This window comes from Neophocaena asiaeorientalis, unplaced genomic scaffold (assembly GCF_003031525.2).
Source record: "Neophocaena asiaeorientalis asiaeorientalis breed wild unplaced genomic scaffold, Neophocaena_asiaeorientalis_V1.1 scaffold5, whole genome shotgun sequence".
NCBI classification, from domain to species: domain Eukaryota; kingdom Metazoa; phylum Chordata; class Mammalia; order Artiodactyla; family Phocoenidae; genus Neophocaena; species Neophocaena asiaeorientalis.
Window position 1 is genome coordinate 13,858,571 of NW_020174698.1, and position 18,825 is coordinate 13,877,395.

The following is an 18,825-nucleotide window of genomic DNA, read 5'->3' on the forward strand; positions in this document are numbered from 1 at the left end:
CAGGGCTCGAACCCATGTCCCCTGCATTGGCAGGCAGATTCTCAACCACTGCGCCACCAGGGAAGCCCCTAAACTAGTAATATTTTTATGTTCCAGGCATTTACTAGTTTGCTTTGTGATGTGTTCATGTAAACAATGTTAGTAAGTTAAAAAGCTTTTGGGACTTCCCTAGCCGTCAGTGGTTAAGACTCCGTGCTTCCACTGCAGGGGGCATGGGTTTGATCCCTGGTCTGGGAACTAAGATCCCAAATGCCACATGGTGTGGAAAAAAAAAAAAACTTTGTTGAAATGTGACTTAGAAGTGCTAATACATTTTATATTTTAAATTACAGCAATACTATCAGTTGCCCAGAATTGTTCTTGTCCCTATGAATGGTTCAATTTTTCTTGGGTGTTAAGAATTTTAAAATTCATATTTTCTGTGTTTTCACAATGTCTTGGAAAAATAGAATCATAGATCTATTTCATTCTTTTGTCACACAGCATAACCATACTCAAACCAACCCTGCATTATTCTTTTATATCTGGGAGGCCCTATAGCTTTAAAATTTTAGCACCCTCATCTTTTTATGCTTACTTGTCATGTATGGATCTACTAAATTACTCACTTTAGGCTCTATCACACATCTCATTAATTTTATATTCCAAATTCAACACTCTAATACTTTACCTTCTCTGTTGAATAAATATCCAAATATGTTAATCAATGTTGCACTGAATCTAGCTAATAATAAATACTGTCCTTTTAAAGATTCTGGAATCTTGTGGATCTTATTTGCCCATATCCTCATAACCAATGGAAATGTCTTTGATAATTGTGAATTGATGCAATAAAAGTTTTAAAAAAAATCACATGGGATATAAAGGCTATCTTTATACTAAATTAAAACTTTATTGAATAAAGAACACTCTCCAGAACACATGATCAGATGGACTAGGTCTACATTACATGCAATGAAGCTGAACATGACAGTAGTTTAACATGGAATGTCAAACAAATTAGTATTTCTCATTGTACAAAACTGCTTATGTAGTTGACATGCAAGAAGAAAAGTATGATACTCTGCATTTTCACTAATCATCCGTGATGAATTTTAAAAAGACATTTGAAGAAACTGGTAGATTTCTTTAGGATAGATTTCAAATAAATTAGTTACATGTGTACTATTGAAACTTCTTTCAACCTCTCTTGCATTCCAAATAAAATCTTAGTGCAAACATCAAAGTTGCTGGTTACTCCAAAAGACTGTCAAACTCATGATAGAATAAAAGTTCTGAATTAATGTGCATAAGTAGGACAGAACCAAGAACACCAGTTACTGCAAAATTCATTTAGGCACACTTAATAGTCCACTCTAAGCATTTTTTCTAAGTCTCTCACATTAAGTACTAAAGCCTGTTTACAGTACTAAAATTCTATCATTCAAGCATCAATGATTATATTTCAGAGAAAGAAAATCATTCATTTCAGCAATAGCATTACTGCTATATTCTAAAAAAAGAAAAAAGAAAAAAAAAAGAATCATAATTAACAAAACCAGTATCCATAATAGGACACATGGAGAAAAAACATTTTAGGGGAAAAAAAAAATGTGCTTTACTTGCACAGCAGGAATTATATAATGTAAACACCATATTGGCCCACACCACAAAATCCATGAGAAAGGTTCAAATTTGAACACCATGTGTGCATTATTTTCAAATCTGTGTTTGTGAGTTTATACTGCATCTGCTTGTACCAATACATGACAAATAAAACACACTCTTCCACACACATTCACATACAAGTGATTGTTAAACATTGAGCATGGCTTGCTTCCCTGACTATAACTCAAAAAATGGTAAGTGATATCCCAACTGTTTTTTAAATGTCTACAGAAATCATCAAATGAATGTGAATAGTAGTTGAGGAATGATGCAAAGTGATGGTAATAATAACGTGGATGTAAAAAAGAATGTACGTAAAACTGGCTGAGATTTGCAAATGCGTGGAAAGTCTTCTTCTGTGGGCCGTGTCTGAACTTTTAACTGATACCAAGAATAAAAAATATAGTAGCACAAGTCCATTGACACCTGGAGGGTCAGGCCTAGAAAGCTTACCTTCAAAGTGCAAATTTTAACAATGGAATGTTTTAGCAGGGACATAAGGACAATCCTCTGTCTTCTTCTTGATAAAGAGAAGTAGGATGTTCAGGAAGTATTTTCTCCTGGCTAAAGTTATTTCAGTTTCTTGGTAAAACAAAAAAGTATTTAACCAAAAATATCACCCACCCACTCTTTCACATACACAGAAGTATTCTTAAGGGTGTGTGGGGAAGAAAAAGCCCTTAACTATGGATCACCTAATGCAACTTTTATTTAAAATTTAAGTTCTTTGAATCAACTACATTAAATACCAACATGTACCTCCCTCATCCCTTCCCTCTCCACCTGCCTATCCCTAACACCCCCAGTGAACCAGGTATTCTAATGTCTTTGTGTTTTCTAAGCCTCGTGACAAGGCTGTTGAGTACCACCTCCACTGGAAAAAAAATGAACACCTAAGGTGCACTTTCTATAGCACCTTTTTCTTCTCCACAATTGAGCGGAATCTTTATACTCTCAAGACTGGACCTAGATCTCTAGGTCATCAGGCCGAGGTCGGCTGCTGGCACGACTGCTGGCTCTGCTGGAAGGTCGCTGGTCCACAATGGCTAGAGGCTGTAGTTCATGGCCAGCATCGAGCTTTTTAGAATTCTGGTGGTCATCAGGGAAATCAAAAGGCTGTGCGTGGGAGTTAGAGATGGTGCTTCCTGCCTGCCCCATTCGATTTTGTTCTGCACTGTAATTAGCCCAGTTTTGCTCACTTGCTTGTTTGTTGTAATTGCGACAGGAAGAATTGTTTCTGTCTCCGGTAACCAGCTTGTACCCGGGAGGAGACATGGGTGAGAGGGGAGCGGTTGGGGAGGAGCAGCCATTGAAATAAGCATATTTTGGAGATCCACAGTCTTTGGCGTGGTTCAGTGGGCTGCTGGTAGTGTGGTAAGGATCATTCTTTCCCTTCACGCGATCCTTAACACCCTTGAAGAAGACATAGAAGAGTTCGATGATGTTCAAGCCAAGAGACACCAAGGACACGACCAGCATGAAGATGATGAAGATGGTTTTCTCTGTGGGACGAGAAAGGAAGCAGTCCACCTGATGCGGGCAGGGATCTCTTTTACAAGTGTAAACAGCACTCAAACTGAATCCATAGACGTACCACTGGATCAGCAAGAAGGCTACCTCAAAGACAGACTTGAAGAGGATACTGATGATGTAGGTTCGCAGCAAACCCCCTCGCATTTTCACCTTGCCATGCTCTTCGATGCCATACTTGAACTTCTTTATTTCAATCTGCTTCAAGTGCATCTCCAAATTCCTATCATCAGTTTGGGCTTTGAGTTCCTCCTCTTTCTTGTTCAGTTTCTCTTCCTTTCGCATCACGTAGAACACATGAGCCAGGTACAAGAGTGTGGGAACAGACACAAATATGATCTGCAGGACCCAGAAACGCACATGAGAGATTGGGAAAGATTTGTCATAGCAGACGTTTTCACAACCAGGTTGTTGAGTGTTACAGCGAAAGGCAGACTGCTCATCACCCCAGGCTGACTCAACTGCTGTTCCCAGTAGCAGGATTCGGAAAATGAAAAGGACTGACAGCCACACCTTCCCTCCAGCGGTAGAATAGGCTTGAACCTTGTCAAGGAGTTTGCCTAAGGCACTCCAGTCACCCATGTTGCCTGGGCACCACCTGAAAAGAAAAAGACAACTAAATGATCATAGGCCACAGATTGTTAGTTTAATATACAGTTTCTTTCAGCCAGCAGTCAAAGTACTGTAAAAGATCTCCTATCTTTCTAGCGCTCTTCAAAAACAAACAAATAAACAAACAAAAAAGCCACAAGTGCAAACTCTTCCATTTTCCCCTGAAAAGAGCTCTCAAATTTTCTTGAGATACGCTAAATCTTCGAAACAGCAGAGTAAATTGCGATCTTAACCTTGCGAAGATGTATTACTTGCTCAACCACTGTCTTACCACGTGACTTGAGAAGTTGTCTGCGCTAAGTGTCTCTGCTTATTTTATCCCCCTGGACGGTCCAATTAGAGGACTGTTCTTACCCGATAGGCCTGTGTCTGCATGCACACCCAAGCAAAATGCTGATATGTGGTATTCAAAAAGCATGGGTACCTAAGAATTGAGGTAAGAACACCCATACCCATGCACATGCATGCAACCTGTTTTCAAACCTCATTCCTATTACATATAGTACTTTATTCCTAATCGTATCCTGAAATGTTTCTCCTTGGTAATTCAAGTGTCATTTGTGCATACTCTACAGTGTAGTCATTTATACTTCTCTGTTTCTTCTTAAGCAGTGACTCATGTGGTTCAGAAGTCTGTCTTCTGCCCAGAGGAAAATACGTTGTGCTGAAACACACCATTTTGACACACTGTGTCCCTAGATGCAGGAACGTACTTTCAAAAAACAAGACTAAATGCACATCACATTTCAAGTAAGAGTCCAATTGACCTCGATACTAATTATAGCCTGAGAAATAAAAAGACAACTTTAGTGTTATCTCTAGTAAAAAGGATTGGTTTTAATCTTTGGATTGCTGTACAAGTAAGTTCCTTTACTGGGCTTTGGGCCCTCAGCCCACGCACTCTATTTAACTTCCTATCAATACCTAGATATCTCAAGCCTAGGACTTACCCGTTATTGGGGCTGATATGACAGGAATCCCAAAAGCTTTTTAGTTCAATTCATTCTTCTAATGCCAATAGTCCTTTTAACTGATGAAAATTGAGGTCTTAAGTATATAGGAAATATTCAGCTATCTGTAGAGCCAGAAAAAGACTTTCAATCCCAAGACCAAGGCTTCCCAATGCACGACACTGGTCTTAAAATTATAGCAAAGTCGGGTTAACGTCAGAAATGTTTCCGTGCTTTAACATATACAATCTTAGCGGGGGCTGAAATCTGGTAAGAAATGAATAATTGCATGTGGCAGCCAGAGAGAATATAGTCTAATTTTCAGCAGAGAGTAATTGGAGGGTTCAGAATGGGATGAAGTAGTCAAAGATTATTTAATAATTAAAAACAAGCAAAGCAAAGACTTTTCAGGAGCTTACTGAATTTTAAATAGTATAACTGGGGCTTCCCTGGTGGCGCAGTGGTTGAGAGTCCGCCTGCCGATGCAGGGGACACGGGTTCGTGACCCGGTCCGGGAAGATCCCACATGCCTCAGGGCGGCTGGGCCTGTGAGCCATGGCCGCTGAGCCTGCGTGTCCAGAGCCTGTGCTCCGCAACGGGAGAGGCCACAACAGAGGCCTGCGTACCGCAAAAAAAAAAAAAAAAATAGTATAACTAGAAGTAGGATTATATAGACTTCCTAGAAATATGTTTGTTGTCTGGATATAAAGAATTTTTCACCTGGTATTAAACTATAAGCCATCTTCTCCTTGTGGGAAGTAAATGAGGTCCATGGGAATCTTCTTCCCCACCAAGCAATATTACATTTCTGTCTAATGCCTGTACCTCCTGGCTATAGAGGCCAGAAAAAAATGAATTGGAAACCTGGCCTGGGATTTCCTGGATGGAACAAAGAAAAGATGGCTGATCCATAAACTGAAAATGTATCAGCTATCTAAATTAGCAGTCAGTGAGTATTTTTGATGACAGCCCAGAGACTGGTGCCAAAGAAAGGGGGGGTGGGTGATGGGTAAAGGTTGGAGGTGAGTGGTAAAGGTTGGAGGTGGGTGGGCAAGTTACAGTAAATAACGCCCCCCTGCCAGTGGTCATAAAAAAGGGAGCTTCACCTCTAGGAAGGGCCATTTTAGATTGTGAAGCGAAAGTGAAATTGATGTATGGAAAGAGCAGTCAAACAAGAACAAAGGCTTGTAGGACTGACAAAGGGAGTGAAATAGCCAGGGGAAAGCTTGAAAAGCTTGAAGAGAGGCAGTAATTTAGCTTTGACCGACAGTTTGATATGAGAGAATGTAAAAGAAAGAAACTACAATTTAGCAGAAGACACTACACTGGGAATGAAGAAGCACAGTCCGTGAGGGTCAAACAAATAGAACAGAATTTTTGAAGCTCTATCAATAGACAGTTTCGATGTGATGATGTGTAAATTGGTCCCGATTCTGTGTAGAGAATTACAATATTTTGCCAGTGTCATCTGCTTTTGCCCAATACTCTAGTTTTGGGGCGGGGGTGGGGATGAATGACAAAAACAATCAAGTATAAAATGATAAACTGCACACATCTCTTCACATTCACGCGATGATCAAGCTCAAGAAAAACTTAACGTGCTTCAGGTACACTGAGAAGTTGTCATTTTAGTCAGTGTTTCATTATTATTCAAAGTAAAATATGTAGATGCTTGTGGCAATTAATTACTAAGTTTCTTTACACTCTATGGAAAAATAAAACTTGAGTTTCATATAATTCTGAGATTCCACAAAAATACCCTGTAGTGCCACACTATGTGAACTGGGTCACTGGACAGCTCTCTAGGTAGTAGCCAAGTTGTCTTTTCTTTAAGCAGCCACCCAGTTGTCATTGGCATTAACTGAGTTATACTCTTTTATCTGAATGAGATGAATTATCCAATTGGACACCTAGTATCCTGCAACATGTAGAGACCTGTTATTAGCACTATCATAGAGACCATCAGATAATGTTTAATGTGATGGCTTATAATGCCGTTATCTTTTTGGTAGTCATTCACTTTGCTGTGAATTAAAAGTTCTATCAACTGGTTGTCCCCTCATCCCCATTATTATTTTCATTTTTCCAAGTCATAGTTGAAAAAGTAATGCCCTTTTATAAGAAGAGGTCATAATTATGTTTACAGAATCCCTAGCATTGATTTACAGACTATATACCCCATTCACATTCACTAGTATGAGACAGGTATATTCCTTATTTGATATATGATAACATCATGGCAGTTGAGCATATATCCTGTATATTCATGCCTTCACCTCTAGGTTCCCAGGGTGGAAATTCATATGTAGATTAAGGTCTAGGTTAAGGAGTTGTACAAACTTCTCATTAGGAGCATATGCTTGACAGTAGCTGGACCGTCCTTCTTGTGTCCTCTATGTACCATGTTAGATCACATTTTCCATTGCTCTTCATGGCCCTCTAGACTAGAAGCCAAAAACCAGTCACGCCAGGTGTGACCCGCCCAAGGACCCTCTGGGCCCTTTGCAGGTTCCCAAAGGGCATCAGAATCACTTAGCAGCATGTGTTAAGAACATACATTCCTGACACTCACCAGTTTGAATGAATATCATGGGGTGAGGGTGGGGGGTGGCTGTGAATCATTCTTTTGTTTTTTTTTCTTTTTCTAAACAAATGCACCAGGTGATTCTGAAGTAAGTTTTCAGGCCAAGAGGCAAATGTTTCTTGACATTTTTTGGTGCTCTGTCTCGTTTCTCATTCAAAATATTTAGGAGTGGGGAAATGGCAGGAGAGCAGAAAGGGATTGAGTGTCTAAAAAGGTCAAGGGGATGGGGGGGCAGGGTTAGTATGGGGAGCAGAGGTCTCTGGGCAGCTGGGAACTGAGCTTACCCTTTACTGTACAGCCCCCTGTCCCTCCACCTCCATCGGCTGCTCCCCAAGAGCACAAGGACTCAAATGCTTTATTCAAAATGAAAAAAGAAAACTTCTATTTTAAGTTACTTTTGACCGTCCCCTGTTCCAGAGCCATATAAACAAATCACTGTGCCAAAGTTAGATACTTTGCTGTGTCATTAATGTTCTAATAATTATTAGGAGAATTAGAATATAATTTACTCCCAATTTTAAAGATTTTCCCAAGAAGAGACACTGTAATGAGTTGAGAGTGGGGAACTAAAATAAAATAAAGGTAAATAGGAGTGCTTCCTGATAAAAATCCACTTAATGGATTTGGGGGGTGGGGCGGGCGGAAGTACTGTGTGTGTTTCTAATATCCTAAACCAAACATTATAAGCCCCTTGGGACTTCCCTGGCAGTCCAGTGGTTAAGACTCCAAGCTTCCACTGCAGGGGGCACAGGTTTAATCCCTGGTTGGGGAACTAGGAGCCAGCATGCCCTAGGGTGTGGCCCAAACAAAAAAATACTATAAGCCCCAAAACTAAACTGTAAACTCTCCTAATGTTTTTCTTTAATTTTTGTAAGAACCCCTCTCCCTTGCAGTAAATGTCTTTGAGTGGGCTCAGTTGTGACCATTCCTCTATAGTTACAACAGCCAGATGTGTTTTTGGTAATATTCATACCCACACATAATTAACATAATCTACATTCAACCTATCTGCAAATTCTATAGGTTTTATCTTCCACCCAAAACAGACTATGAGTCTCACCACCACCCCTGCTCTTAGCCTGATCTCAGCCATCATCAGGTTACTTGTCATCTTTCTTCAGGTTATATGTCAAGACCCTAGTTACCCTGCTCGCCAATCTATTCTCCTCAGTCAGTCTTGAAAAACTAACAAGCCGATCTGCCTTGATCAGCTTGGTTCCATCCCCATGGCTTGTTCTGGTATCACCTTATCAGCCAGCACTCTAGGCCTGTCACTTGCTACTCCCCTTGTTCTGTTTTTGTTTTTTAATGGCCCTTAGCTCTACTTGGCACATTAAGTATTTACTTGTTTATTGTTTGTCTGCCTCCATGACAAGGACTTTTCACTATCTGCTTTCCTCAGCTAGAATGTGAGCTCCATGAGGGAGTTTCTTTTGTCCACTGCTGTATCTCCAGTGCTTAAAAGATTTAAGAGATAGTGAATATCTATTGAATGAATTAAAAGCGGCTTGTACAAAGAAAGGTACTAGGTTTCACCAGTTTTGTTTGTTTGCTTACTATCTCCTTGGGACTCTCTTAATTATAGTTATATATCCCAAACTTCTGAAGTTTCAAATTAATTAAAAAGAGACTTCCACAGTAAAAAAAAAAAAAAAAGTGGTATTGTCAGCATCTCATATTACACGGACTATTAAATTTTCAAGTGATAATTGCTGTAACAGAGAACTGTCTGAAACAACATACTTTAAATGATTCCTGAACAGGCAATATGACTGAATTAAGAAAACAGGCTCTTTAACAAAGAATTTGTTAAACAAGGTCTTGAATTTATTACACAAGGTCATAGTGATTTGGGATTCTTGCAGAACTGCACCAGGTATCATATTTATGCAGTTTCACTATTATGCTGTTTTACAGGTTAAGATTTTAAAACAACACCACCAAAAAAAAAAACCTTGTTCGGTCCAATTCTGACTGTCTAATTCTGACTGGACTACACAATTCAATTGTCGCCGAAAGAGACCCCACAGTGCCTTGCAATAGAAGAAATAATCTGTTAAAACTTGTGTTTATTTCAAGAATGATAAATCTCGGGGTAAGATTGGGGCTCGGAACAGAAGAGTAACAGCTGATATCAACCCTGGTTAATATAACATCTCTATATAGTTTGAGTGTATGTTAGGATGTTAAGTGATTTGAATCAGTACCATAGAAAATGTATCTTCCCAGGGCTTCCCTGGTGGCGCAGTGGTTGAGAGTCCACCTGCCAAGGCAGGGGACGTGGGTTCGTGCCCCGGTCCAGGAAGATCCCACATGCCGCAGAGCGGCTGGGCCCGTGAGCCATGGACGCTGAGCCTGTGTGTCCGGAGCCTGTGCTCCGTAACGGGAGAGGCCACAACAGTGAGAGGCCCGCATACCGCAAAAAAAAAAAAGAAAATGTATCTTCCCAGTTCATCAGGTAATATACAACCTTTGCTTCCTTATACCTGGGTAGTTAGCCTAACTCTGTGATGTATCAAACCTATTCCGTGTAAACCTCTGTTCTATTTAAAATTCTGTCTCATGGCTCCCTGATTAGCCTTAGATTCCTTTGTAAAGACTGAAATACTGCTACATTTCTGCAGGTATCTGATGTGTGGCATTGCTTTTTTGAGGGAGGTAGGATGGGGAACACACTAACAAGCCTTCTTTCCATGGCCCTCACCCTTTTTCATCACCCTGTCAGCACACATCAGCCTCCACAGAACAATGAGATGAGATGGGAGTTGAGGAGTGAGGGACTCCATCCAAAGAGACAATCCCCTCCCCTAGTCCGATAGCTACCACTCAACTCCCCTACTAATGGAAGTTTCTAATGGTCACTTGAGGGGTGCTAGAGGAAAGAGCCTAAGTCAGAAGCTGCAGGCTAAAAACCATGTTCTTAGATTGTGATTGGATGGACTTTAAAATAACGCTATTTCTATCAGTTTTGGTGCTTCCCCCAAATGTCACCTCCAAATTTACTATTTTTATTGAACAGCCTAGTTATTTTGTCATCATATAAACACACTCTTAGAGCCCTCACAAGTGTATTGATTAAGAGCAGTCTATTTTCCTTAATGAGCATTGAATGAATATCTTATGCACATGAAGCTCGTAATAAAAGCTCAATAAAGTTTAGCTATTACTCTTTAAATGAATTTTAGATATAGATATAGCCCACTTATTTTCTAACTTTGGCATCCTTTCTTTAGCAAAATAGCAACTAAGAAGTGATTAACATTTGCCTAATGGTAATCAAAATTAGTTTTCTAGATGCTCCTGTAATGAGTACAATATCGCTATTTTAGCAACCTCAAAGAGATTTATGAGAAGGAGGAATTTACCCTTTATCAATTAATATGGAGAAAAGACCATGAAGAGGGTCTTTGTGTTTCTATTTGGAGGCATCTCCTCTAAATCATGGAAAAAGTCATAAACTATAGAATGTATCTGCCTTACAGAAATTGCTAAAAAACACTATATATTTTCTATATTACTGTAACTTTTAAACATTCCATAAAACACATTTTTTTTTGGCTATCCTGCGTGGCATGTGGGATCTTAGTTCCCTGACCAGGGATCAAATCCGTGCCCCCTGCAGTGGAAGTGCGGCGTCTTAACCACTGGACCGCCAGGGAAGTCCCAAAACACATATTTTTAAGAAACTATTTAGAAAGCTAGGAAAGCTTGGTTGTGCAAGTTATTGAAAGTTAAGAAATTCTTAAAGAAAAAATTTATATATATATATGTGTATATATATGTGTGTGTATATATATACATGTGTGTGTATATATATATATATATATATATATATATATATGGCTCACCCTGGTTTGTGTTTTAACTGGCAAAAGACAGTATGTACATACATAGCCAAATGGTGAATCTAGACAGGCAAAGTGGAGACAAAGTGAAGAATTTAGGTAGTTACCCGAAGGAGGTTGGGGGGGGGACTCCCGTTGAGGAGAAATTCTGGGGATATTTTTTTAAACTCGACTCATCTATACTGAATATTGACATTAATGGTAAACACTAGATAATTAATAATTAATAACTTGTCTCCCTAGAGCTGAACCAACTTAACGTGTGTGAATATGCTCCAACAATCTATTCAAACAATTAAGTATCTTGAAGGGAAGTCAGATCAGAACAGGAAAGGTGGAGTAGAAGGTATTAATCACTGGTGACTTTCCTCATTCCCTTCCCTCAGTATCATACAGAGGCTCTGAGGCTCATACCAAGCTACCCCTCTGGATATCATCAGAGAAATGAAGGAATGCACTGTAATGTGAGGTTTCCATCCTTCTCTACGCAGGAACTGGAAACATGTACGTAACAAAACAACTCTAGATATCTGAAAACACACCCTTTCAGACACTTGCTTGGAACTGTGTTTCCCAGCATCAGCAATGTAAGAATTACACTGTAAAGGGCCAGGAATTGAGTGAATGGAGTGGCATTGATAAACTATAAAAGGTAGTAGAAAAATGTGGAACATATTTAAACAGTGAAGAGAGTAGGATCAAAGCATTACCACTGCATTTTCCAGGCAAAGGACAGGTGATAACTATACTGACTTTGGAAACTACAAAGCACCAGACATACACACTGCTAGGACAGAGTAACCTTCTGGCAATCTGGCCTACACAGAAGAATTATCCTTTCTCCTGAAGGGTTTTCTACTTGGCTTTTTTCATTATTTGAGACAGGGTTAATTTAATGAGGTCTCTGCATTATTGCAGGATTTTATTCTTGGCAATCCTTGTATAAGTTAGGCTTTTTAAAAATTTTTCATAATCTACTCTTCAAACTGCCTGAGGCATTTTAGACTGAGTTCAAGTGTGCCCAATTATCAGAGGGTGAGATTAAGCATCTTTTCATTACCAGCTTGGTTTGGGAAGCAGAAGAAATTAAACCCACCTCCAAATAAAGCCACGTCTATTTTTCCAACAGTTTATAGCTCTCCTCTTCCCACCCCCACTTTGTTCTCCTGGAGAGAAACACAGGCACGCCCTAGGGTGAGGATGAGGTTGGTCAAGGAGAGCTTTTGATAAGCTTTATCAGAGATGCTCTGTAAACATCTGGATGGCCAGCCAAGAGGATAAGGGTGGGCGAGCCGCTGCTGGGAACTCAAGGTTTGAGTTTCCGAATTCTGATCTGCCTCTGGACACGTCATGAGCTCTTTACTCATTTCATTATGGGGCTTCCTCCGCTCTCCCCACCCCATCCCTATCTTGGTAAGTTTTGAGAATTTACAGAAGAGTTATAAGTGCCATTTAGGCACTTGTAATTCCCAAGGTACTCAGATTTCCTTATGCTTTATACAGTAGCATTCAACAAGTTCCAAAAAAAAAAAAAAAAAGGACACTGCGGGTGCGGGTTTTGGAAGGGAAATTAGATTGACACATTTAATTCAATTAATCACTTGCTCTTCTTTTACCATTTGGCCACAGTCCATCTCTCCCCCTCCCCCTTCCTTTCCAGTGGCGGAACTCGGACCTGCGCTGGGTTTGACCGTGAGGATTTGAGGAAAACTTCTCAGCAAACGTTTCAAAAGCGCGGAGGCTCGTTAGTGCAGGAGCCCCGGGCGAGCCGGGCAGATGATAAGATGGCAGGAGGCTCCCCGAGCCCTCCCGGCCCCAGGCCCCCGTCCTCGTTCCGCAAAGCGTTCATTTTTATTTGCTTTTCAGCATTCTCTGGTGCAAATGCTTCAAACTGCAGGGTCACACCAAGAATTTAAACTAATTAGTCTGTGGAGTTAGAACAGACAAAATCCCTACCGGACACGAAAACGCACGGTTGCATTTCTGGCTAACAGAATGTGTGTTACCCATAAGAGCACGTAAGAAACTGAGCCCTTTAAAATAACAAATCAGTGTTATCTTTGCCTACTGGCAGCACCGCACCCTGCGGCTCAAACTCAAAAATGTTGCCCAAGAGCTCTGAAGTCTGCTACAGGTTCGGACAAGCGGAAGGCGGCGGGGGCGTGGGGCTGGGGGGAGGTAGCTCCCTCTAAGGCGCCGATTTAACAAATTTCGTTTCCTATTCTTTCTAGGAGCCCCTGTCTTAGGAGACCGTTTTGGAAATGCACCCTGGCATATAGTCTCTTCTAAACGTCCGTTCTCTCTCTGTTAATGCTTTGTTAAGTAACCACCACCCATTCAAGGGATTTCACCTCCTGAACCGCCAGCGTGGTCGACTCAGTGGTGGCTCTCCTGAGGGTCTCAAGATTTTTGCATAGTGGGTGCTAATACAAAGTAACCCTTTACTGTTGCTCTAAGAACCTCAATATTACAGCTCTGATTTTCATACCTTTTTGTTTACCGGGTAAAATTCTAGGGAGGGACCACGTGGAAGTCAAGCAGCAACGTCTTAACAAAGCACTTTGTTAAGAAGTTTGCTTTGCAAGGCTATAGAACATCAATCAAGATTTCCATATGAAAAAGTACAAAGAGTAGAATTCTATAGCGAGCACGCTAAGCAAATTTGCACTTTGATTTTTCTGCTGTTGTCAGTCAAACCCCCAACCTAGGCCCCCTAACCCCGCCCCCCTCAAAGTTACAAAGCACCTAGACTATTACTGATTACCCAAAAAAGTAAAATTATCCTCTAAAATGGAGAACCAAATATCCAGTAACTTTATTCTAATATTCTGATTCTAATCAGAAAGATCTGAATCTTATTTACCTGTTGCATTATTAAAAGAAAACTTTTTAACAGTCAAAAAGTAAATACCGTAAGTTCAATTTTAAGTTTAAAACTATAGACACTTTCAAGTTCATCATTCCCTTTACAATATCATGTGAAAGCTACATTTAACAAATTTTAAAACTTTAGAAAAGTTTTTCTTGTAGAAAAAGAAAGGAATAGGTAAAGATCTTTTTAAAAAACTTACTGTTTCTCTTGAAAGAAGTGAAGTAGTCACGCCAAGTGATTGAACTCCTCAGAGAATGAAGTCAAATGCAAAAACAAGTCCAGGCCCTCAGACCTGTCTATTTAAAGTTTAAAAGTCTGCAGCTATTTGGTACTTTCCTCACTCCTTCCCCCTAATGAAAGAAAAGTGCTGATACCTCATAAAAGCTTTTTTCTTACTTGGAGCACAGAGCTTTTAAAAGTTTCAAGCCACTGACTCAACAAGGAGGAGGGACTAAAAGAAAGGGGCGGGGAAGAGGAAAGGCGGGCAGGAGAGTGGAGAGGAGGCCGGCGAATGTGGAAGGGTGGGGGAGAAGAAGCAAAGAGGAGTAACCAGCCCGGATAAAGCTGTACTTTAAATCTGCTGACTAGAGAAATGAAATAGCATTAGAGACGTGCTTGTAGTTGCTCCTTACAAAAACAATTATGGGTTTTAGTTAGCGCTTTTTTCACCAAAAGTCCAGGGATGATAAAAAGCAGTGTATTTTAGAATATTACTACCTTTTCTAAAATTTTACTTACTGTAATATTACAGTAAATTAATGTGGTGGAAAAGAGTATAGCCAAGGCATACTTGTTTCCTACTGGCCAAGGTGTGTGAAGATAAAGGTGCGTGTGAGTGAGTTATTTGATGAGCTAATTCCTTTCCTCTTAGTTTAAGTAGGGACAGTGAACAGAGGAAATGGAGATGGGAGAGAGAAATGTCAGAAATGAACATTTTATGGTGGTATGCCCATCCCAAATCCACCTTCCATCCCCGTGACTGCTTTGAATTTTATTCTTTACTGCAGTTTAGCAAAACCAATGTAGTTTTATGTAACAATAGTTATAACTGTATAATATATAATACATTTTGACTGTGAAAATCTTGATATCTAACCTCTGCCAGATCTCCAGGGAACTGAAGATTTATAATATCTCAGCCCCATTCATGCCAACTCACTAAAAATGAAATCTCTTTTGTAGTGAAATGTCAGGATATTTTTATGAAATACTCATATGTTAAGTTGGCATTAAGTGGGTCCCAAAACTATCAACCTTTCTTGAGACCATCTCCCTCTCTAAAACCCACTGGATAGTTTTCTGCCTGATGACAGCAGAGGTCTGCATATAATTTTTATGTGCTTTTCCACTACTTCCATGGTCCTCCCTCTTCAGCACTCAGCATTAGGGTTTATAATAGCCTGAGTCATGTGGCCTCAATCTTAGAGTGGGTAGGTCCTTTGAGGACTCTCCAGATGCCATACTAAAGGGCTGTGGTAGGACAATTCCCATAAACTGGCTTCAGTGATGCTCCTGAGGTTGGGCAGGGAAATCTCTTGATCATTATTTTTTGGAAACAAAGCAAACACATCCAGCCTTAATACTCTTTACTCTTCTCAGTAGTACAGATATCAGAAAAGGAGAGGATGGCAAATATTTTCTGATAGATACCTCTCCCTAAGTTTCAATTCATTGAAATAAGTAATAAAACACCTTTTGAAATGTTGTAGTGTTAAGACAGAGTTTTGCTCTCTTATTTGCTGGCTATGTTATTTCTAAGGGTACATTTTTCTTTATGTTAAAGAAGGGGAAAAAAGAAATGGAAATTATAATCTGACTTTCAAGTTTTCATGCTCAGCAATCCATAAATATTGTTTTGGTCTTGGATTTACATTGTCCTTTCCTTCAAATGAGTTTATTGTTTTGTCCTAACTAAAAATTACTTCCTTTGATTCAGGACACATTCACGAAAATGTAATTTATTCTTTTTATTTTAAGAAAATCTGCTTTCCCTCCCCCTTAAAAAAAAAGTCTATGCTTCATTTAATTTACGTAAATATTTGGTTTACTTTTGTAAAAGGATTTATCAAGTACAATGATTACTGAAATCATCCATTTTATTTTTAAAAATTTCCTAAAATGCTAATTCAGAATTCGTTACATGAAAGAAAAGTTGCAATTGGCTATTCTATAACAGGGGTTTTTTTAAATGAAAAGTTGTGTTTATTTCCAATTCTGTTTTGTTAGGTGTATAAAATGAAATTGTTATCTAAGTATTCTGGAACCTTTTCTTTTTAGTCTATTGCTTATGTGACCAACTGGAAAGAGAAAGAAAGAACTTCTTTATACCAAAATAAGTTACTCATGGAAATTGCTTGAACCATTTTCTAAGCCAAAGAGATTAGTCATAACATTAGCCAGCAATTAAATAATAAGTTCTCCTAACATATGGACTGTACTATATCTTTTATTTCTAAAGTGATTTCCACAAAATCTTTTATAAAAGATGAAGACATTCTATGTGATCTTCTCTTCTTTTGGAATAATGCCACCAAGATTTGATCCTATGAGTAAGAGTGCTCAAGAAGACCTGGGCCGCTGAATGGCTTCCTTGTTGGAACATTGACAACAGTTACCTTTCGTGGACCCCTCGAAGCTTCTCCAAATGTCTAGCAGCAACTCCTATTATACTTCACACTGTAGCAGTGCTGGTGAGTTGTATTTTGACCAATAATATACATTTTTTAAAGTATCCCATTCATCTGACCTTAGAAGCTTATCTCCATCGGAATCTTTTGCAAAAATTGTGGGATAGCTTTTTTTTAATGTTTTTCTCATATTCTTAAAAATGCCAATGCCATTTCATTAGTATAAACACTGACTTTTCAGAACTGTATATTCTCTGACTGCCAGGCCCTGTCTATGCAGAAGAAACAGATGCGGCCTGATGTGCTAGGCAACACTGCTCTTTGAGAGATGAGGGACAGTCACTTAGAGTTCTGTCCTCTGCAGAATTTCTTTAGGTGCCACCATGAGCCAGGCCTTGGACTCCGTTTTATCCATGTTGCTCTGTGTATTGAGAGACACACATTATTGGCACAGTGAAGAGTAGACTATTTTTCAGAATCGTGCGAAGTATTTCTTAATATGAAAACCAACTGCGTTTTTTGATTTTTACCTTTGTTTCAAAATAGCAATTTTTGAAATTTTAAGAGATGAATGGATTAATTTTTAAGGATTTTGAGTGCTTATCTCACACAAACTCTGATGGATTACTCCCACTTAAATGTGTAGCATGGATGTTAAAAAATAATTGATGGAAAAAGATTGAAGATTAGTAAGGAGAATATTGTAATGGTAGAGGAGTGAGTAAGTTATAAGAATCTGAACTAGGGTACTAGGAGTAAGAAAGGACAAGAAGGTAGATTTACCAGAACTTGATGATAGATTGAATGGGGAGGACAAGAGGGGAGTGTGGAAACTGATTTTGGAGTTTTGATTGGGAAAATGTTACTAACACACACACAAAAAGGAAGTCCGGACGAGGAACTGATTTGCTGAAAGATATTTAATGATTTCAACTTGGAAAATTTGGTATGAAGAACTGAAAAATCTTGGTGAAGATATCTGGCTGGCAATTTCAAACATGGGCTGTGGAGTTCAGTTTAAAATTGTTATGAGATTTGGGGTTTTACTCATAGAATTGCTATTTGAAACCACAGGTACAGGTATTATAACTGAGATGGTATGTAGGCAGTGTGCCAAAAAGACAGCACTCACACAGCCTCAGTGGATTTCCTCATTTAATACAGGCAAAGAAAAAGAATGAAGAAAGAGGCAAGGTAGAATCAGGTAAAGGGAAGTGGGTTTATTTGTAAGGAAAATATCACCCTGGTACTTGGGGGAGTCTTAAATTTGGAAAAAAGGGCAGTTACTCCTTTCAAACAAGAGTGAATGAAGACCATAAAGGAAAAAAAAAATGTTTTAAAGTAGAGAGTATGTTAGAAAGCTAAGGTTTAAAAGTAACTTCTCAAATAAAGTAGATGAGGTTATCAGCTGACTCTCACATTAGAACAAGTTGATCAGAGTTGAAGTTTGCAATACCTCTGTGGGAATCCAAAGGCAGCTGTAGAAGAATAAAAGGATTATCAAAGACTGGGAGGGTCTAGGATGATTTTGTATTGGATTAAGATGGCATTGTCTTATGGATTTCCTTTCATTAACATCAGAATAACTCTAACCAGGTACCAAATTTCCATTTTATCTAATGTTTATTGGACTGTAAGGAAGGAGAAAAAGTTAATTTGCAACCCCAAAAGTATGCAAATTCGGAAATACTCTACCAAAATTGGTAAAACCAGCCAGAAAATGAGTTCTTAAAGTGACTGTTGGTCAACCATATTTCCTTTGGAATAGTGTAGATTTCCCAATATATTACCCACTTGTGCTAGAATCCTTTTCTTTTTTTTTTCTTTTTTTTTTTTTTTTTTTTTTTTGACCTACATTGGCAGGCGGACTCTCAACCACTGCGCCACCAGGGAAGCCCTAGACTCCTTTTTCAATAGATATATTTCTGGGGTCTGACAATTTACTTCGGAGCTCCAGAGTATTCACTTAAGTGAAACTTGCTTGCCATTTATTTATCATTCTGTCATCCTTGAGAGGGGTTTGAGGATAAAAGGTTGTCTCAACCTGGGTAAAATCTGAACTTATTCTCTAGCCTACACCTATTTCCAAGTGAATTTTTCTGTGAGGCTACACACAAAGTATTTGTCAAGGGAAGAATCTTTTGTGTTGTTTTGTTTA

At 39.2% G+C, this 18,825-nt stretch overlaps 1 protein-coding gene across 1 annotated transcript; it reads right to left on the minus strand.

The window, feature by feature from the left end:
• Nucleotides 1–864: 864 nt before the first annotated feature.
• On the minus strand, nt 865–14,427 carry GJA1 (gap junction protein alpha 1). Its single transcript, XM_024759154.1, has 2 exons — nt 14,240–14,427; nt 865–3,775 (listed from the first exon to the last, which is right to left on the minus strand). The coding sequence occupies exon 2, from the start codon at nt 3,757–3,759 to the stop codon at nt 2,614–2,616; it is 1,146 nt and encodes a 381-aa protein (XP_024614922.1). The 5' UTR covers nt 3,760–3,775; nt 14,240–14,427; the 3' UTR covers nt 865–2,613.
• Between the last annotated feature and the right edge of the window lie 4,398 nt (nt 14,428–18,825).

Excerpts from the sequence above, each read along its gene's own strand:
- GJA1 (XM_024759154.1), bottom strand. The coding sequence starts at position 3,759 with ATGGGTGACTGGAGTGCCTTAGGCAAACTCCTTGACAAGGTTCAAGCC.